The sequence below is a fragment of the Podarcis filfolensis genome (assembly GCF_964270895.1).
Source record: "Podarcis filfolensis genome assembly, chromosome: 6".
In the NCBI taxonomy this organism is placed as follows: Eukaryota; Metazoa; Chordata; class Lepidosauria; order Squamata; family Lacertidae; genus Podarcis; species Podarcis filfolensis.
Window position 1 is genome coordinate 52,583,227 of NC_139609.1, and position 19,037 is coordinate 52,602,263.

General features: G+C 46.0%; 1 protein-coding gene across 4 annotated transcripts in view; it reads right to left on the reverse strand.

The window, feature by feature from the left end:
* CELSR2 (cadherin EGF LAG seven-pass G-type receptor 2) overlaps window positions 1–19,037 on the reverse strand; it is a 118,267-nt gene that overhangs the window by 44,298 nt on the left and 54,932 nt on the right. For all 4 annotated transcript variants that reach the window (XM_083617778.1, XM_083617776.1, XM_083617775.1 and 1 more), the window contains exons 3-5: window positions 13,425–13,647; window positions 1,575–1,690; window positions 1,186–1,274 (exon numbers count right to left, since the gene is read on the reverse strand). In XM_083617778.1, the coding sequence (XP_083473904.1) occupies window positions 1,186–1,274; window positions 1,575–1,690; window positions 13,425–13,647 (428 nt within the window). The remainder of the gene's footprint in view (window positions 1–1,185; window positions 1,275–1,574; window positions 1,691–13,424; window positions 13,648–19,037) is intronic.

The window sequence follows — 19,037 nt, forward strand, 5'->3', positions numbered from 1 at the left end:
CTTAGGTACCCAAGAAGGCTGCAGAGGGCAGCCCATCAAAGAGATGATTTGTAGAATGAAAAAAAAAGACACTCACACACATCCATGGGCCACCCTGAAAACAAGAAGTGTAAAAAAAATCAACCCTGCATATTTTGCTGATATTTTTCCTCCCCTGTGATAATTTCAAATGCAACTTATTTTCTGATTCATTGCTGAAAAACAGTAAAAAGAAGCAGAAGACATTTTTGGCACAACACTAGGAATCATCTCACTGGTGTTCCACTGTCTCACCTTCTCCCACTCACATGCATCCAGACCTCTTCTGCCAAAAATATTCACCTCTGTTGCTGCTCTGACCATGTGACTTCCATCTTTAACTCCCTACCTTGGCTTCCTGCCTACTCACAAGCTTCTGGGACCCAGAGACCCTGCCCCTCCATCCTCTCTCTGTGCTTATTTCCCAGCACATCCCTTCCTGTGACCTTTGCTTGATCAGCTCCACCACCCTCACCATCCAAAGGTCCCCTGAACCTTAAAATGACTCTGCCCATTTCCCCTTGTTGTCCCTGAAACTGCTTCTTGGATTGCCTCCATGAAACCATCTCCCTCCTCAAACCTCACCTTTTTCAGGAAGCCATTGGATCATTTCCCTAGTCCAGGCATGAGGACCCTTTGGCCCTCCAGATGTAGCTCCCATCATTCCTGGCCATTGGCTACGCTTGCTAGGGCTGATGAGCATTGCAGTTTGGCAACATCTGGAGGGCCAAAGGCTCCCCATGCTTGGCCTGGTCCCTGCTCCTTATTGTAATAATCAAAGTACATGGGCTTGAAATAATCACATATTCCTCTCTGCCTGCTCATGATTCCACTGCCTGCCACATGCTTCCTCCAGTGCGCCCATGTTTGGTTGTAAGTGCCTTGGGGCAGGGACCTGTCAACCCTCTTCTCTGTAAAGCGCCATGTATGCAGATGACCCTGAATTAAAAATGAGGGGGGAGATGAGCTGGGCACAGCTCCAGCAGGCCTGTTCAGGATGAAAGAGTTTTATAATCATAGAATTGTAGAGTTGGAAGGAACTACGAGGGTCCTCTAGTTCAACCGCTTGCAAATGCAGGAATCTTTTACCCAACAGGGGGCTCGAACCCACAACCCTGAGATGAAGAGTCTCATGCTCTACCGACTGAGCTATCCAGTGAGACTTACCTTGTTGTAGTAATGCAGGTGGACGGTGTGCCACTGCCCATCACTCACGCCCCCAGGGATGAACGGGGCTACCGTGCTTGTTGACTCTCCTGAGGGAGAGATGAAACACAACTCAGAGAGGGAGGAAAGACTCTTGAGAAGAGAATGCCTCTCCTTGCCACCATTTCCCATAAGGGCTCTAAAGGAGGAGCACCTAAGCTAACACTGGGGCAGGTAAAATCCTGCAGCAGAGGTGGGGAAAAGATAGGAAGGCTTGGAGATAATGGGGTAAGAGGCAGAGGCTGATGGGTTAGGAAAACAAGGCCTGGCAAGAGAATTTCAACACTGCTAGGATGTAAGGTGGGATGAGCAGAAGCAGAAAAGCCAAGGGGGTTGGAGAGAAACCATACCTGCTGAGAAAGTCAGCTGAACTTGCTCCTGTACAATCTCCAGGGCGACGAAATCATGTCGTTCATTGAAGCGCCCGTTGTAGAGGAGCAGCCCATCCCGTTCCTTAGTGGCAAACCTGCCAAACAGAAGAGAATGGTGAGCCCCTGTACCCAGGATCCAGCATCTCAAGACAAGGCAGTAGACAGAGCTCAGGTGATTGACAGGATGGCAACAAATATAATGCCTGTCTGGACAGAATCTATAGGCCATGGGTGGAGAACCTTTTTGCATAGTGTCCCAGAAAAACTGGACATCCAATTTTCAGCAGCACAAACACATTTTTTTCCGGTGCACAGCCCCACCCCACCCCCAGCACATCTTTTAGGCTCTGTGATCTTGTGCGGGAGCACAGACGGGAAGATGCACATCCCGGCTTTGGGACCCAACATTTTGGAGGATATGTTTTTGGCTCAGCAGGCCAGTTCCTTATCGGGATCTAGCCTTGCAGGCTGAATTTGGCAAGTGGGTGGGGTTGCCTATCTGTCATTCACCTGACACCACAATGACATCAGGTGCCACCACACACATCCAATCCAGAAGGCTTCAGCTCTACCACACATCAGTGGATGGGCATTAGAGCTAAGCAAGGCCTGCTTTCCCTTGCGAATGAACAATCAAGGCTCCCAATTGTGCGCTGGAAGCCACGTCTCTATCTGCCCCACACCTGAAGCTACATATGGTGTGGTTTGGGATAAACGGCCTTGTGGGTCAACTCTGAACCCCCAGCGAGCCAAGTTTAGCACACAGGCCAGATGTCCTTCCACCCCAGCATATGCCATCATCTAGCCTGTGATGGCCTTCTGCATTCTACATAGGACTAACAGTCCAGTCTCTCTAAAATTAATGGATGCAAATCTAACATCATAAACTGGGGAAAAAACCTAGTGGGGGAAGTTTTCAACCTCCCGGACACTCTGCAGTTGACCTTAGTGTGTCTATATTTGAACAAAGGAACTTCAGAGGGAGACTGCAATGTGAAACTGCTGGATTACAATTCATCAAGATGTTCAATGTTAGCAGTCATGGACTGAATCAGGACAATGGATTTTTATCACACTACTGACTTGCCAGTGGTAGGGTGTCTGTGTTAACATCAAGTGCTTTGTCAATGGCCACTGTTAATCATGTAATGATCACTGTCTCAGTACTTTTTGTATTTCATTGCCTTCTGACTCTACTGTTTGCATTCTCTACCACCTCACCTGCAACCATGCATGTCAATTCAGGATAATACATCCTGCATCTGATGAAGTCCCCATGAAAGTGTATGCCTTAATAAATCTGTTAGTCTTTAAGGTAACACAAGATTCTTTATGGATTGTGAGGGGGAGAGTTTAGGAAAGCAAAGACCTTTTGATTCCTTCAGACTCACACACAGCACAGCACAGCTGTATATATGACATGAGGAACTGGATCCTGGGACCCTAAACTTTTATCCTCTGCATGCATTCACACACAAAGGCAGGTCATAGGCACCAAGCAGCTGGGAGCTCTTCCTGCATGTGTGCATGCTGCTGTAAACAGACCTGCGTGTGACAAGCAACATGCGGGATTTGCACATGGAATACCTGGTGAAGGAATCTGCCATGTGTGAAGTCACCCTGACCTTGAGCTGTGTGTTGCTAGGTTGCCAATGATTTCCCCAAGCAAGTAAGCCTAGTGTTATGTACTGAGTTGAATAGGATCCAAACTGCGGCAGTCTGATTGGTCCTAGAACAATAGGATCCAAAAGGCAGCAGTCTGATTGGTCCTAGAACAATAGGATTCAGAATGCAGCAGTCTGATTGGTCCTAGAACAATGCAGCAGTATGATTGGTTGGCAGGAACCACCCAATCATGCTCCAGATAGAAGTGAATCCACAACCTGATTGGCTTACAGTAGAATTCCGGAATTAGCCAATCATGTGCAGCCCATTGTGTAAATAATGTATATAAAGCAGATGCTTTGAGGGGACATTCATTCATTCCTCCTCACCACTATGAGCTGAATAAAGAGCATGAAATCACTTTGCGACTCTGAGTATATTTCACCTAGCCTAACAAAAGCATTCCTTTGTGATTAGGTGTGCGGCTCCCTCACACAAAGGAGCGCCCAAGTAGGCTGGCTCAACCGTGATTCATCCTGGCACCCTTCCCCCTCCTCAACCCTCCATTCATTCCTTTTGGCTGCATGTGGCTCTGTGAGTAAACAGAGCCAGGGACGAGAGCAAGGGGCTAAGTGTGGAGGCTGAACATACAAAAGCAGTTCTTCCACCGTGCAGGCTCTATAGACCCATCAGGAAGGTGCCCGTGTGGAATTTCAAATAGCCGCTGTTGTCAGATGATGGGCGGCTGCACATAATTACAAGGACTCCATCAACGCCTCCCAAAACACAAATTCAAGACTCACAAGTTGTAGCGCAGGGGTGGGCAGACTTTGGACTTGCAGGGTCTACTTTGTTCCCTCCCCCCCAGAACCTGAGTTCCACCAACCAAAACAATGGCTGGTGGAACACAGAACTAAGGAACAGGGCACCTCTGAGCACACGCTCAACTCAGAAATTTATTTTCTGTCCCAGCAGAGCTAAGCTCAGTCCTGTGTTCCTTTAACTGAAGGACTACAACCTGACATACTGATTCTCTGCAGCCAGAGCTTCCTTTCCTTCTGGCTTCCTGCCAACCTTCCTGGTGGAGCAAAAGTAATGCGGTTGCTGGTATTGTGCTATATAGCTTCATGTCTTCAGGTCAGGAATGGAGAGCGATGGAAAAATGGAATAGGGGAATTAAAAGGTCTTGATAAACAAGCCTGATCCCATTTGTAGGTGCCATACAGCTCCATCCTCTTTCTGCTGCCAAACTGCTAAAGGGAAATTGTGTCATCTTCCCTCATATTTTGGGAACTCTGGTGCTTCCTGGAAAAGGGTCAGAAAGGGGCAACTAAAATGATGGAGCAGCTCCCCTAGGAGGAAAGGCAGCAAGAAATGGATGTTTTCCTGGGCATTTGGGCAGCACCAATAATTAGATGTTGTTACTCAATGTTTTTGTGTATTTTTATTGCTGTATTTTAGTTTTGTTCTTGAAATTGCTCCGGGACTTTTTGTTGTAGGAAGTGATTCACACATTCAACAAACCTTACCTTACCTAGATTTATTGATTGATTGATTGATTGATTGATTGATTTAGTGCCTTTTTTTCTGTACACCATTTTTCAGGCAGACCTCACAAAGCAGTTTACATAAGATTATTACAGCAAAAGGCATAATCGTGGGGTTTTTTTAAAAAAGTTACTACAGTACAGAAAAGACAATTTGTTTGTTTAGAAAAAGCTGCCACAGTTTCTTCTCACTTCATCTAGGGCAAGATGGTGGCACTTCAGATACTCCTGCGGCAGCAGCTGTGAGGAAAGAGGGGCCACTGTGGGAGCAGGCCCAATCCAGCAAGCATCTTCTCATGTGCTTACCTCCATCTTGCCAATAATCTATATTTGAACATAACTGAATTCGGTGCAAGTCAAGAAACTAGGTGGGGAATAAGAACTCAAGAATAGCCTGCTGGATCAGACCAATGGCCCACCTAGTCCAGCACCCTGTTCTCACAGTGACAAGACTAGATGCCTGTAGGGAATCCGCAAGCAGGATACAGTCACAAGCCCTCTCCCCTCCTGTGGTTTCCAGCCTCTGGTATTCGGAAGCATTTCTGCAGCCATCTGTGTGAGGCAGAGCAAGGCCACCGTGGCTAGCAGCCATTGACAGTCCTGTCGTCCATGAATTTGCCCAATTCTCTTTTGAAGCTGTCAAAGTTGGGGACATCACTACCTCCTGGGAGAGCAAGTTCTATACATTAACTGTGTGACGAAGCACTTTCTCTTATCTGTCCTGAATCTTCTGAGATTCAGTTTCATAGGTTTTCCATGAGTTCTAATGTTATGAGAGAAGGAGGAAAAACTTCTCTATCCACATTCTCTATGCCATGAATAATTTTATAAAATTCTACCACACCGCTGCTTTTCTCTTAAATGATAGGGCCATTGGCCACTGCTCCTTATCAGGGTCGCAAAATTGGCTTCTCATCTGAGCATGGCAGGCCTTCCCCTCCCTGGTGACTATACTCTGTGTTGCTCTTGTGGGCTGATTTCATTATAGGCTGTCAGCACTTGGCAGCCCCCCCCCCCCCCGCATCCCCATCCCCCATCACAGTAGTGTGACAAGTATGCAGAGCAAATCGGGGAGCTCCAACTAACCCTTGTCCAGGGACAAAGAGGCCTTGGCTGGCTGGCTCTTTTGTGCTTGGCTAACAATAGGGATGGAGCTGCAGGGATTATGGACTGGGCAAAGCCGCGAAAAAGGAGGGAACGCTCTGTGTTACCATCAGCATAACCCAAGTGCATAATGCCCTTTGCCAAGAAACATCCTATTTATGGAAAAAAGAATGGGAAATGAGGCTTACCAATGATAAAACCTTTGCTGGGCTTCCCCCTGGAGGAGGTTCCTTTCCGGGTGTTGTTAGCAGAGAGATGTTGATGATAGGAGAGGAAAACACTGGGCAGTGACTGCTGTGTCCCTTGTTTCTAGCCTGCACTAGAGGTCTGGAAAGGTTCTAAAGTGATCAGGTGCTGGAAAGTGAGCGGTGGGATCCCCACAACCCCTGGCAGCAAATAAACGATGTGTGGCAACTCCCCAGGTCAGCACTTTATCACAAAGCTAGACAAATCCTGGGGAAAGTAGATACCTTTTTACAGAGGCCAGACCTGCCCTTCACTGTCATGAGGAGGCTGGCTGTGCAAACAGTTCCACAGTTCCAAGCAATATAACCACTTTCGTGTGGATAGGTAAGAGCCTAAGGTAAGGTGCCATGCATCCCATGTATGCCCTACGTAATGTAACATCAAGAAATTTAACATCAGGAAATGACTCTTGTATGTATGAGATGTCCCTGAGGAACAGGTGCTCCTCTCTTCCATTCTTTCATCCTATTCCCTTTGATACGCTTTCACAGTGAGGCAGGTACGCATGTGTTAACATTCTTGTTGTTGTTGTTGTTGTTTAGTCGTTTAGTCGTGTCCGACACTTGTCGTGACCCCATGGACCAGAGCACGCCAGGCACTCCTGTCTTCCACTGCCTCCCGCAGTTTGGTCAGGCTCATGTTTGTAGCTTCGAGAACACTGTCTAACCATCTCAAAGGGAACCAAAGGGAACCCTGACCATTAGGTCCAGTCGTGGCTGACTGGGGTTGTGGCGTTCATCTCGCCTTATTGGCCGAGGGAGCCAGCGTACAGCTTCCGGGTCATGTGGCCAGCATGACTAAGCCGCTTCTGGCAAACCAGAGCAGCGCACGGAAACGCTGTTTACCTTCCCGCCAGAGCGGTACCTATTTATCTACTTGCACTTGACGTGTTTTCGAACTGCTAGGTTGGCAGTAGGGACCAAGCAACAGGAGCTCACCCCGTTGCGGGGATTCGAACCGCCGACCTTCTGATCAGCAGGTCCTAGGCTCTGTGGTTTAACCCACAGCGCCAAACATGCATGCCCTCCCTCAAATAATACTGGGAAACAACTCTTCTCCCTGCTCTTCCATTCAAGGGCACATGCTTCCCAGGAAGAAGGGATGCTGTGGCAATCTGCCAGGTTCAGCTCTTGACACAGATACAGTTGTTTTGCTGGTGCAGACAATTATCTCCTCCTGGCTTTTGTTAGATTGTCAAATTTACATTCCATCGGAGGGCGGGGAATGGCAACTAGGTGTGCAAATCCTTGTACAAGTTGGGTGGCGGATGTGGAGGAGAAGCAGGGGCTGCATTGCATGCAGGAACATACCTCTCAGTGTAGGGGCATCTGCTAGCATGATGCATATTCTCAATGGAATGAGCACTCTGATGTACAGTTGCGCACGCATTGCTATCCGCAACTGCACATGTGCAACTACAGAATCGTCTGCTGTATGGTCTACACAACAACCCTCCTGGTGTTAAAAGTTTAAAAGACTTATTAAAAAATCCAGCCAAATTTAAATGCATTTAAAAAACTTTTAATGCAAGCTGCTAGAGTTTTGTACTGCTGTCTTTACCATATTTTCACTGCCGCTGTTTTACTGATATAATTGATTCGTACTCTGGTGCACTTCGTTTCGTGCCATACGCCACTTTGATAATCTTAGCAGAAAAGCAGGACAGAAACATGAAACTAAACAAAACTGAAAAAAGAGCTAGGCAATATAAAATCGAAACTGTGATACAGCCAGCCATAGTTCACATCAGTTTGTTGCAAGTGTTTCCACTGCAGGAGCAGAGGGACAGGAACCCCACGTGATCAGCAGTTATTTGGAAAAACAAGATCAAAGAAACTCTACGGACTTTTCATGGAAAAGCATAATGGAAAACTCTACAGAAGTAAAGTGACAGGTTTTGCACACCTTGTGCCCAGAGGTATTCCAGAATATTATTGCTAGCTTCATGTTTGAATTGGAACTTCAACCTGTTTCTTTTTAAATCTGCTCTCTGCATGAACAATGGAAAGAAACTTTTAATCTGACTCTCCATTGTTAAAGATGGTGGGAGGAATTCAACATGGAGCTAGAGCAATTGTTCTGTCACAGCACAAGCATTTCCACTTGCCAGACAGAACAATCCACCCCTCTCCTTCCCCTGCACACTGTTCTTGAGTTCTCCTGACCCCGACCAATGTCAGAGCTCCAGCGGTGGTAAAGGCAAAAAGGGGGCAGACTGCAGGCATCCCAGGGTGGGATCAAGGGTAGGCAGGGGTCTCTGTTCTCTGCCCTATGGTATTCTGTAGGGTGCAGTGCCACAGGCAGAATTATCCCAGGTGATCTAAGTGGTCCTACAGGTCTATACAGGGCCATGTGGTTTTTCAAGGAACCTGGTCCTGGGTTGTTCAGGTCTTTATATGTTACACATGATCTGGAACAAACGTAGCTGATCAGCAGCCAGAGCAGTGCCTTCTGCACAGGCATAATATGATGCAGCATTCTGGATCGGGCTTCCTCAACCTCAGCCCTCCAGATGTTTTTGGCCTACAATACCCATGATCCCTAGCTAGCAGGACCAGTGGTCAGGGATGGTGGGAATTGTAGTCTCAAAACATCTGGAGGGCCGAGGTTGAGGAAGCCTGATCTAGATCATTCCCAAGAAAAGCTCCACACAGAGCACATCGCAGTAGTCCAATTGTGAGGTAACCAATTCATGAATCTCAGTGGCCAGGAAAAGGATGCCGTTGGTGTACCAACCTCTGCTGACAACAGCTGTTCCTCACCACAGAGGTTACCTGAGCCTCAAGTGACAAAGATGGATCTAGGAATGGCCCCCAAGTATGTGTCTGTTCCTTCAGAAGGAGGGCACTTCTCTCAAGAACTGATGAATTCCCCAACTCCTGGAACTGAGAACCACTCACCCACAGTCTCTATCTTACTCTTGTCCAGATCACCAATGCATCCAGGCACTGGTTGAAAAAAGTCACAGGCTCTCCTGCTTCAGAAGCAAGAATGAAGTATAGCTGGATGTCAACAGCATCCTGATGACACTATGCCTCAAATCACCTAATGCTGCTCCCAGTGTCTTCCTATGGAATAGGTTTGGTTCTCCGTTCAATGTAGGTAAGTTATTTGTTGTGTAATTATTTTGTAATCACTGGAATTATTTTTGCTTTATACTCTCTATAATAGTGTACAATACAGCTTCTTCATCTTCTTTTTCCTCCCATTCTAATAAACAATTAGCACTAATTGCATACTAGCATGGGAGGGGAAAAAGAAAACAAGAAGGAGCAGCACCATACCATGTCTCACAGAAGCCACAAATAATTTGGCTGTAGGAGGTGATAATAACAATCAGGCGGAGGATATTCCATCTTTGTCTCTCGCAAAATGGAAAGATATTTTTCTTCCTGAGATTAAACCTCTGGAGCAAAGTACTAAGCAGAAATTAGAAGTTTCTGATTAAAAAAATAAATCAAAAGATCATGCGACCAATACTGAATCTAAAATAGATGCAACCAGTGCTTTTTTTCTTAAAAAATGTTTAGGGGTACTCTCATTTTCCTACTCATATTGAAATACTGCCCCTCAATGAAGCCAATCTTAGAGTCACAAAATGTTTAGGGGTATGCATCCTCCTGCGTCCCCCCAGAAAAAAACCCTGGATGCAACAGAACAAGGCTGTCATCCAATGTTGAAAAGAATCAGAATAGTGGGGGAGGTGTATCTTTAGGACAAAAATGTAAAGTTAAGAGTAAACCATTATTAAAATTTCTGAGCAAGGTGAAGAGTTTGAGAATGACTGCAAGGATGATTCCTCTGTTGATTTTAATTACAGTGGTACCTCGGGTTACAGACGCTTCAGGTTACAGACGCTTCAGGTTACAGACTCCACTAACCCAGAAATAGTACCTCGGGTTAAGAACTTTGCTTCAGGATGAGAACACAAACTGCACAGCAGCGGTGCAGTGGCAGCAGGAGGCCCCATTAGCTAAAGTGGTACCTCAGTTTAAGAACAGTTTCAGGTTAAGAACAGACCTCCAGGACGAATTAAGTTCTTAACCCGAGGTACCACTGTACTTATTGGGTGGGATTTAATGTCACACCCCATATACAAATGTGAGACACTTTCATTCTGCTGCTCACAAGCTTTGGATTTGCATTCTGTCTATACTCTGGAGCTAGCTTATCTGAAAGCACATTCCAAGGTCAGTTTCAGTGAGGTCAACACATAGTCTGAACACAAGCAGTGTACCTCTTCAAATAATAATAATAATAGCCTTGGTTACTATCTTTCCCTGCTTACACAACAGAAGTCACATAAGCAATGGCTACCTCACCCAAATCCTTGGGTTTTCAAAAAGATAGGAGGTGGAGGCATATAGGTGTGTAAGATATCTATCTATTGATTATCTATCTATCTATCTATCTATATCTATCTATCTATCTATCATCTATCTATCTCTTTGCCTCCCTTGCTTCTGGCTCTACCCACGTCACCTCCTGAGACACTGAAGAAAAGCAAGAGCATGGAGGTGCACAAGGAGGCCTCTCTTCAGCCCCTTCAGCCTCTGTCCAAGAGATGCCTTCATAAGGGCTCTAACTGCAACTTTAAGGAAGAGCTGGATAGCTCAGTTGGTTAGCGTGTGGTGCTGACCACTCCAAGGTTGCAGGTTCGGGACAGCTGCACATCCCTGCATTGCAGGGGATTGGACTAGGGTTCATGATGGCTTGCCTGATTACATGGTTCTTTACCTTAACCCAAAGCTGGGATAGTTCAGTTGGTAAAGCATGAGACTCAGGACTGTGAGTTTGTGTCCAACATTGGGCAAAAGATTACTGAGCACTGCAGAGGGTTGGACTAGATGACCAACTCATGGTCACTTCCAACTTTACAATTCTATGAAAGTCTATCCTCCCCATGATCTGGGATACATATAGCAAAGGGACAGATGGAGCATTGTTGAAAAATCTCCTTTTCCATCCCTGTTCATGGCATGCAAAAGAGAACTCTTGCCTGCTTGTTTTTTTGTGTGTTTTTTTTTTGGATTTGGAAGCATCAATTATTCTTTTTAAAGAAGAATCCAGCTTGTGCGATTTAATTTTTCTTCATTCAGTAATACCCACATACCACACTGCTGTACAGTAAAAAGGATGGAGGGAAAAACCTTCTGTGTTATTATTTTCAGCTTAGGCTGAGGAGTCAGAACATCTGGTTCATAATCAAATGGGGAAGTTTTTTTCTGAGGGAGAAGCCTGGGGCCAGAGGAGATTCTGCTGTCTCCATAGAGAGCAGGTTAATTGTTCCATGCTGGCAGCAGTGAGAATACTGGTATTTTTAGTTGTCAGATGAGAGAAGGAGTGGGAATGTTTTTCTCATTGAGACCTAGCAACTTGAAATTTGAACCTGACTGGAATTGCCCTCACCGGGCAAAACTGAAACATACAACCTGTTTCACCACAGGCTGCTTATTCAAAGAACTGTTTGGCAGAATTCAGACTTGGTGATGGATAGCTTGCCTCATCAGATTTTGTCTGACTTGTCACCAGAAAACAGACTCTTGAGATTACTTTCCAGCTTCAGCAGATAAATCTTAATTAAAGGTACTTTTCAGCTTCAGCAGAGAAATATGAATTACAGGTAGGGTGGGAGCCTTTTAAATTATCAATTTCCCAGAAAAGGAAAACTGTTTGCACACCCAAGAGGAAAGAATCCTCTTTCTAGAATGATTCTAGAATGATTAGGAGCTCTGAAGATACCTGGTGATGGCAGTGGGTCTTCTTACTCTTAGGCTGTGCACACACACTCCCCTTTACTCTGAATCTAGTGCACTCCTACCACTGGTTTGTGAAGCAGTGTCAGCCACATTCCAGACCTATCCTGCAGTATCTTGAGAAATGCTGCTGTTTGATGCATTTTGCCCTAAACCATCTATACTCTGGAGCTGGAGGAGGAGAGGGCAGAGGGTGAAGAAGGAGTCCTTTCCCCATCCTTTGGGCCCCCTGGGAAACTCAACAAACCTATTGTGCCTGGAGATGGGTGTGGAGGTTGTGTCTGGGTGGGACACAGCTGTGGGCAGCCTGAGGAAATGTCATCCATGTTGGACCTGCCCCTGATGGGCGCGTCTGGGGTGGGGGGCTGGGTTGATGTCCAGGGGCTCTTCCCATCGCGAGACTTTTGTGGGTGACCTGGGAGTTTGCTTGGACCCTGGGTGAGAACCCGGAGGCTGAGAGGGAAGGGCACATCAGAAGGGAAATGAATTGTTATTGATTTTTATATATTAGTAACTTTGTATTAATGTAACCCTTTTATATGTAACTCTGCATTTTTGAAATATTTTGTTTAAGTTGTCTGTTTCAGTTTTTTTGTACCCTGATTAGAGGTATTTCTTATATTTTAAGCGGTATGGAAATTAAATAATCAATAATCAATCAATCAATCAACCAGCTTCAATCCCATCTGAAAACATAAGCCATATGAAGACATCCATGCCTCCTCTTCCCACTGGCGTGGACAGACAGCTGCAGACTTGGGAACACATCCAGCCATATTGCTATGTACAATGATGTCCAAATGAGATTTCAAAAGCAGCGCGGTGGTGAACAAGCTTGCAGTGTTTTAAGCTGCTAATGTACACACAGCCTTAACGAGCATCCACACTTTCACTTAATCTGTATTTTGATCATACTGTGTACTGATTTGTTCCCCAGGTCTGCGAGCTTTTTTCTTTGTTCTGTGGTATTCCTTGTAAAAATCTAATCTTACCCACTGAACTGAAGCTCACTTAAGCAAAATCTCTCTTCAGATTTTCTGTGCATCTGATAAGAGCTGATTCAGGGGGTAGGACAGGATTGTTGCAAGGCGCAGCCACAGAACAACAATAAAAGCTCTCAGACCCGGGGGAATTAATCGGTACATGGTTCAGTCAAAATACAGGTCAAGTAAAAGTGTAGATGAGCCCCCAGTCTTCTTCCCTGGGATTTTCCTGAATACATTTATTTTAGTTTTGCTAAAGAAGAAGAAAAAGAAAACTTGCATAGAACAGTGGCAAACAGGGATGCAAATCAGGAAATCCCATTTGAATCTTGCCTCTGCCACGATCTCACTCAGTAGGTGATGTGAGTCAAGTTACTCCCTGTGTAGTTATGCCTACGCTATGTGACATGTGTGGGTTTCTAAATGTCAAAATAAAATAGATTTTTAAAAAATGGTAGCAATAAATGCAGGTGTCCCAGTGCCTCCTAATCCAGAGTGCTACAAAGAGCAAAATGATGTTTGGGGACATGGCAACTTCTGCCCTGGACTCCCCCCCCCCCCCCGGCCCCAAAGCCAAGTGCTACTTACGTGAGGGCGATGGTGAAATGGAATCGCTGTCGCAGTCCCTTGAAGGTGAGGAAGGAGTGGGCCGGGAAGCTGCGGGTGCTCATCTGGCAGTAGGGCTTCTCATAGTCTCCTGACAGGCAGTCACACTTGAACCCGCCCACCAGGAGATTGACGCAGGTGCCGCCGTTCTTGCAGACCCCCGGGGTGCAGCGACCCAGGCGGGAGTTCACCTCGCAGTTCTCCCCTGCAGCAGAAGCAGAGAGCAGCCATCAGTAGCTTCAACACAAACATACAGGAGCTTCGCCACGCAGGCCCCAACCTTCTCATGGTCAGGAAGGGAAACAGTTCAAAGCAGCTCCAGGCCAACCAACATTGAGGGGTGCAGTGCAGGGCCCTCTGGAAGGATGTGCCTTGACGCTCACAGGCTGCCTACGGACAGACCCTTGCTAGGTAACTCATAAAAAACTGCTGAAGTGCAAAGTGCTTTAAAACCTTATCTTTATTCATCATCACCAGAGCCCCATGGGATGGATCATTAATATTCCCATTTCACATACTGGGAACTAAGAGACTAAGAGGATAAGTTCCCAAAGGCCAATCAATGCATTTCATGGCTCAGCAGGGATTTGAAGCCGGCCCGTCTCCAGAGGGCCAGTCCACCAAATGCTCCACCAACTTGCAAGATGAGCAGCAGAGGCAGCAGGCAGAGCTGCACAAAGGGGGCAGCAGAAGCATCCAGACAGAAATAAGGAGCAGCAGGGAAGAGACTCAGCGAGAGCATGACCAGGAAGAGTTTAACGGTGTTATCCTATGCAGCACTGAAAGCAGTGGGACTGACTTCTAAGTAAGAATGCTTACGGTTGCCCTCTAGAGCTGCACTCTTAACCGGACTTGCTATGAAGCAAATCCCACTGAACTTGCTGGGGCTCATTTCTCAGTCAAGATGCTCAGGATTATGCTCTGCATCTGAGCGCATCTCTGGGAAATACATCATCCCTCCTCACCAGCCACTGTTTGCTCCAGAACAGGACTGGCCAAAATACTGATATATCACCCAAAACCATTTTGAAGTCCATATCATGATATCGGTTTCACAATTTTTGACCTGGCAATATATCGCGAATCATGATGTGGGTGTGTGTGAACTATGCAAAAATCACAATTAAGAAAACTGTGAAGACGTCCAATGCTTCTATCGATTCCTGCAGCCCCTGTTAACTCTGCCAGTTCTGCTCTTCCCTGCCTCCTGCAGGGACAGCGAATCACAAGAGCAAAAATCACAATGCAGGAAAACCATGAAGCCAGCCAATGCCGCTACATGGCTCCATCCTTATTTCAGACATTGTGATATATCGTACATTGCAATGTTTAGCTGGTGATATATCACAATGTTGAAAACCAGATATCGCCCAGTCCTATTCCAGAAGGAAACGGTCATGGGTTTCCTGATGTCATGTCTGCTAAATGGGAGGGATCCCAAATTTTGTGGGTTCATGGTTAATAAAGCTTGGGGAGGGAGGAAAAGTTTCCCCAGACGCTGCAGGAGGCAGCATTTTTTACATAAGAGAAGGCTGAGGAGAAAGAGAAAACCAGGAGTAGGGATTTGCTGGAAAGTAACTGAAACTGGGACGCGGGTGGAGCTGGGACACAGGTGGCGCTGTGGGTTAAACCACAGAGCCCAGGACCTGCCGATCAGAAGGAGCTCCCGTTGCTTGGTCCCTGCTCCTGCCAATCTAGCAGTTCGAAAGCACGTCAAAGTGCAAGTAGATAAATAGGTACCGCTCCCGCGGGAAGGTAAACAGCATTTCCGCTGCTCTGGTTTGCCAGAAGCGGCTTTGTCATGCTGGCCACATGACCCGGAAGCTGTACGCCGACTTCCTTGGCCAATAAAGTGAGATGAGCGCTGCAACCCCAGAGTCAGTCACGACTTAATGGTCAGGGGTCCCTTTACCTTTAACTGTGAAATAGGACACATATCACTCAATCACAGTATGTATGATTTTGAAACCTTCAATACAAGAAGCGTCTGGTATCACTGGGGTTGTCTAATACAGGCAACTAGGTGTTTAACTGTGCCTTTGGAGATAGGGAAAGAAGTATGGTAAGTTGAGGGGTTTGTCCCTATAAGGGGCAATTGCCAAGAACCAGATCAAACCTTTCAACTGCTGGCAATAAAAAATAATCTGAGATGCAACAGCTTTGGTGTTGCAACGAAGATGCTCATGTGCTGATGAGAGATGACAGCCAAACGCTCAGCTGGTGTATTCTTTCTTTTTAATTAATTCACCTGTCAAAGCTTTTAATACAGCAATTATGCAGGGAGGCCCCCCCAAAAGCTCAAGGCCATGGTCCTGTCCTCAAATCTAAACCTGTGATTCAAATCAGCAAAACAATAGGTGTTGGACTCAGGATGAAGCCATCAAAAAATGTGGATGTGTACATCATTCATAGCCCTATTGAGGCATCTATCTTCCTGGTTAAAACAACACACAATGGGAAAGTTTGAAAGAAGTGTGCTAGCTCTGCCCCCCACTGCCCTTCACAAGTTTTTTTTGGGGGGGGGCAACGCACAGGAACACGAAACAAATGGAGCAGACTCCGCACTGCAGGTGCTTCCCACCTGAACTCAAGGAGGGAGACAGGGCAATGCTAGCACCCCCATCTTCTTCTCCCACCCTCTCTGTGTTGTTATTGAAGTTGGTTACTCTAATGGCAAATGTTAACATGAAATCATAGAACTGCATCATCCAGTCAAACCCCCAGCAATGCAGGAATATGCAGCTGTCCCGTATGGGGATCAAACTTGCAACCTTGGCATTATCATCACCATGCTCTAACATACTGAGCTATCCAGTGCTGACATATTTATTTTGCTATTTTGTTTTACTATTGCATTGATGTCCCAACTTTTCTCCAAGTTAGCGAAAGCAACATACATGGCTCTTCCCACACTCCAATTTTAACACAACAGTCCTGTGAGGTAGGTCAAGCTGAGAGAGACTTGGCTGGCCCAAGGTCACCCAAAGAAGAAGAAGAGTTTGGATTTGATATCCCATTTTATCACTGCCCAAAGGAGTCTCAAAACGGCTAACATTCTCCTTTCCCTTCCTCCCCCACAACAAGCACTCTGTGAGGTGAGTGGGGCTGAGAGACTTCAGAGAAGTGTGACTAGCCCAAGGTCACCCAGCAGCTGCATGTGGAGGAGCGGAGACGCGAACCTGGTTCACCAGATTCCGAGACTACCGCTCTTAATCACTACACCACACTGGCTCTCTACACCCAAAGAGCTTCACAGCTGAGGGGAATTTGAACTCTGGTCTCCCAGGAAATAATTCAACACTCAAACCACAACACTATACTCTTTTGCATTATTTAACTCTTCTCTATAGCCAGAATGGCTAAAATCATACAAGGGCTTGTGAGTCCAAGGCCAGGAGTTCTTTAGAACAGTATCAAAGATCTTAAGAACTAGCTCAGTCAGTAGAGCTTGGAACTCTTAATCTCAGGGTCGTGGGTTTGAGCCCCCTGTTGGGCAAAAGATTCCTGCATTGCAGGGAGTTGGACTAGAGGACCCTCGTAGTTCCTTCCAGTGGCGTAGCGTGGGTTGTCAGCACCCGGGGCAAGGCAAGTAATTTGCGCCCCCTAACCCGTGGATTTGCGCCCCCTAACCCATGGATTTCCCTAACCCCAGATGTTGCGCCCGGTGCGGCCGGCCCCCCCTGCACCCCCCACGCTACACCACTGGTTCCTTCCAACTCTACAACTCTATGATTCTTGAAGTTAACAGTTTTGATATCAGTTTATACTTTATCCCAGAGGCTAACCTGAGTTTGGTTGTGGCTGGAACTTATCACTAAAGCAAAATGAAAAATTAGCAGACAAATTAGAAGCTCATCTTAACACCATAGCGTAATCTCAGGTACTGTTTCTGGACAGAAATATATAGTCCCTGCCTTTTGACAAAGTGTTCTGTGTGCAAACACACATATATTCACATGCATACATATTATGGGAAGTATCTTTAAATGTTCTATTTTCTCCACCTCCTTTCTTGGGAGCCATTCTTAGGAACGAAAGGGGTTATAAAAATAATTTTATAAACGAAATTGTCCTTTTCTGACCTCACTTTGTCCACAAATTCAGGTTTGGGGCTGAATTTTAAGAGTGTAAACCTTGGACAGCAAGCTGAGTTAGCACCGCTCAGTCTAATTTCCCAGAGTTCTGGAAAATCCCGCCTGCTTTGGTGAAAAAGTTGACTAGTCAAAAGGTCTGCAAATGTAGCAGGCTCTGATTGAAAAGAACAAAGATGCCCCACAAGCACGCATGCAGCCTGCTTTGATAATCATGGAAACTGCTTAACAGTGGGATCACATCTTCAAAGACACAATGCACACTTCCAAATCATGTGCTATTGGAAAGAAAAACCTCTTCCCCTGTGTTGCTGGCAGTAAAGAGGACTGATATATTAGGCAGCTTCTTGTTTTAATGTGGTTTACACTCATTTCCAGGTTCCCAGGGCAAGGGGTGGTTTGGAGATACTGCAGGAGACCATGGGGTTAAAAAGCAAGGTCTGGCAGCAGAAGAGGGCAAAAGCTGAAATTAGAAGGGGACAGACTTTCATGGCTTAGTGCCAAACAAGCCAAACTTATAATTTGCAAACCACAAATCTTAAAAAGGTTTTCCCCAAGACTGTGTGGAAGAGGAGGAGGAATCAGAAGATTCTGCGCATAGATAGCAGACATTCATACTTTTGTATTCCTTGATTTGCCACTGCCACGTAAGCCATAACAGTAATCACAATTCAGATTAGTCTGTATAGATTAAGCCACTTTACATATCTTTATTTAATTTGCATAGTTCATTCTGCTTCTACAAGCGGAGGTGGGGGAACAGGCAGCTGAGCCTGGCACCAAAGCCTCACAACCTGTAGACGAAATCTGAAATTGAGCCCCCTCCTCCAGCTTCTGGGATTTCATTAGGCATTGCCCACACACTGTCAAGCCTAGCTATGTAGCCATAAGGGCTGAAACTCTCCCCCCACTTTTTCTTCTAAGTAAGGTTAAGTCGTCCCCCACCCCACCCCGAATGCTGAATAGTGTGGCATCGCAAAATAGACTCAGCTCCACCACTTCCTAAATGATAACTTAATTATCATTTCCTATCATCCGCACCCATTGTTCTTTGTCACATCCACAGCAAGTCTAGAGAGCATTTGTTCTCTCCCACTCTTCCTTCTTGGATCCTTTTTTTACAATATCTGAAAATTCCAACATGCTTTCTGCTAATCATTTGTTTCTCCTGAGGGTACACCCTTCCCTTCAGCCGTCTCTTTAAATATTATTTGCCTGTTAAGACTCTCTGTAATCTTCAAAGCTTTCTTTTAAATCCCTTCCAGTTTGTCAACATCTCCCTTTCCCTCTCTTTTACTGCTGTGTTCAGACCAGAGAAGAAGACTCCAACAAGTGAGGGAGGAATGACAAGAAGCTGGGTTCTTCTGAATGGAGGTTGCCCACTGACTCCCATCGAGAAGGACATGTTTGCACAGGTCTTAAAGTCCTGTGTTTTAGTCTGAGCCTATGCATATATACTTGGCTTTAAGTTCCACTCAGCTGAATGGGGACTTGGGATATATTC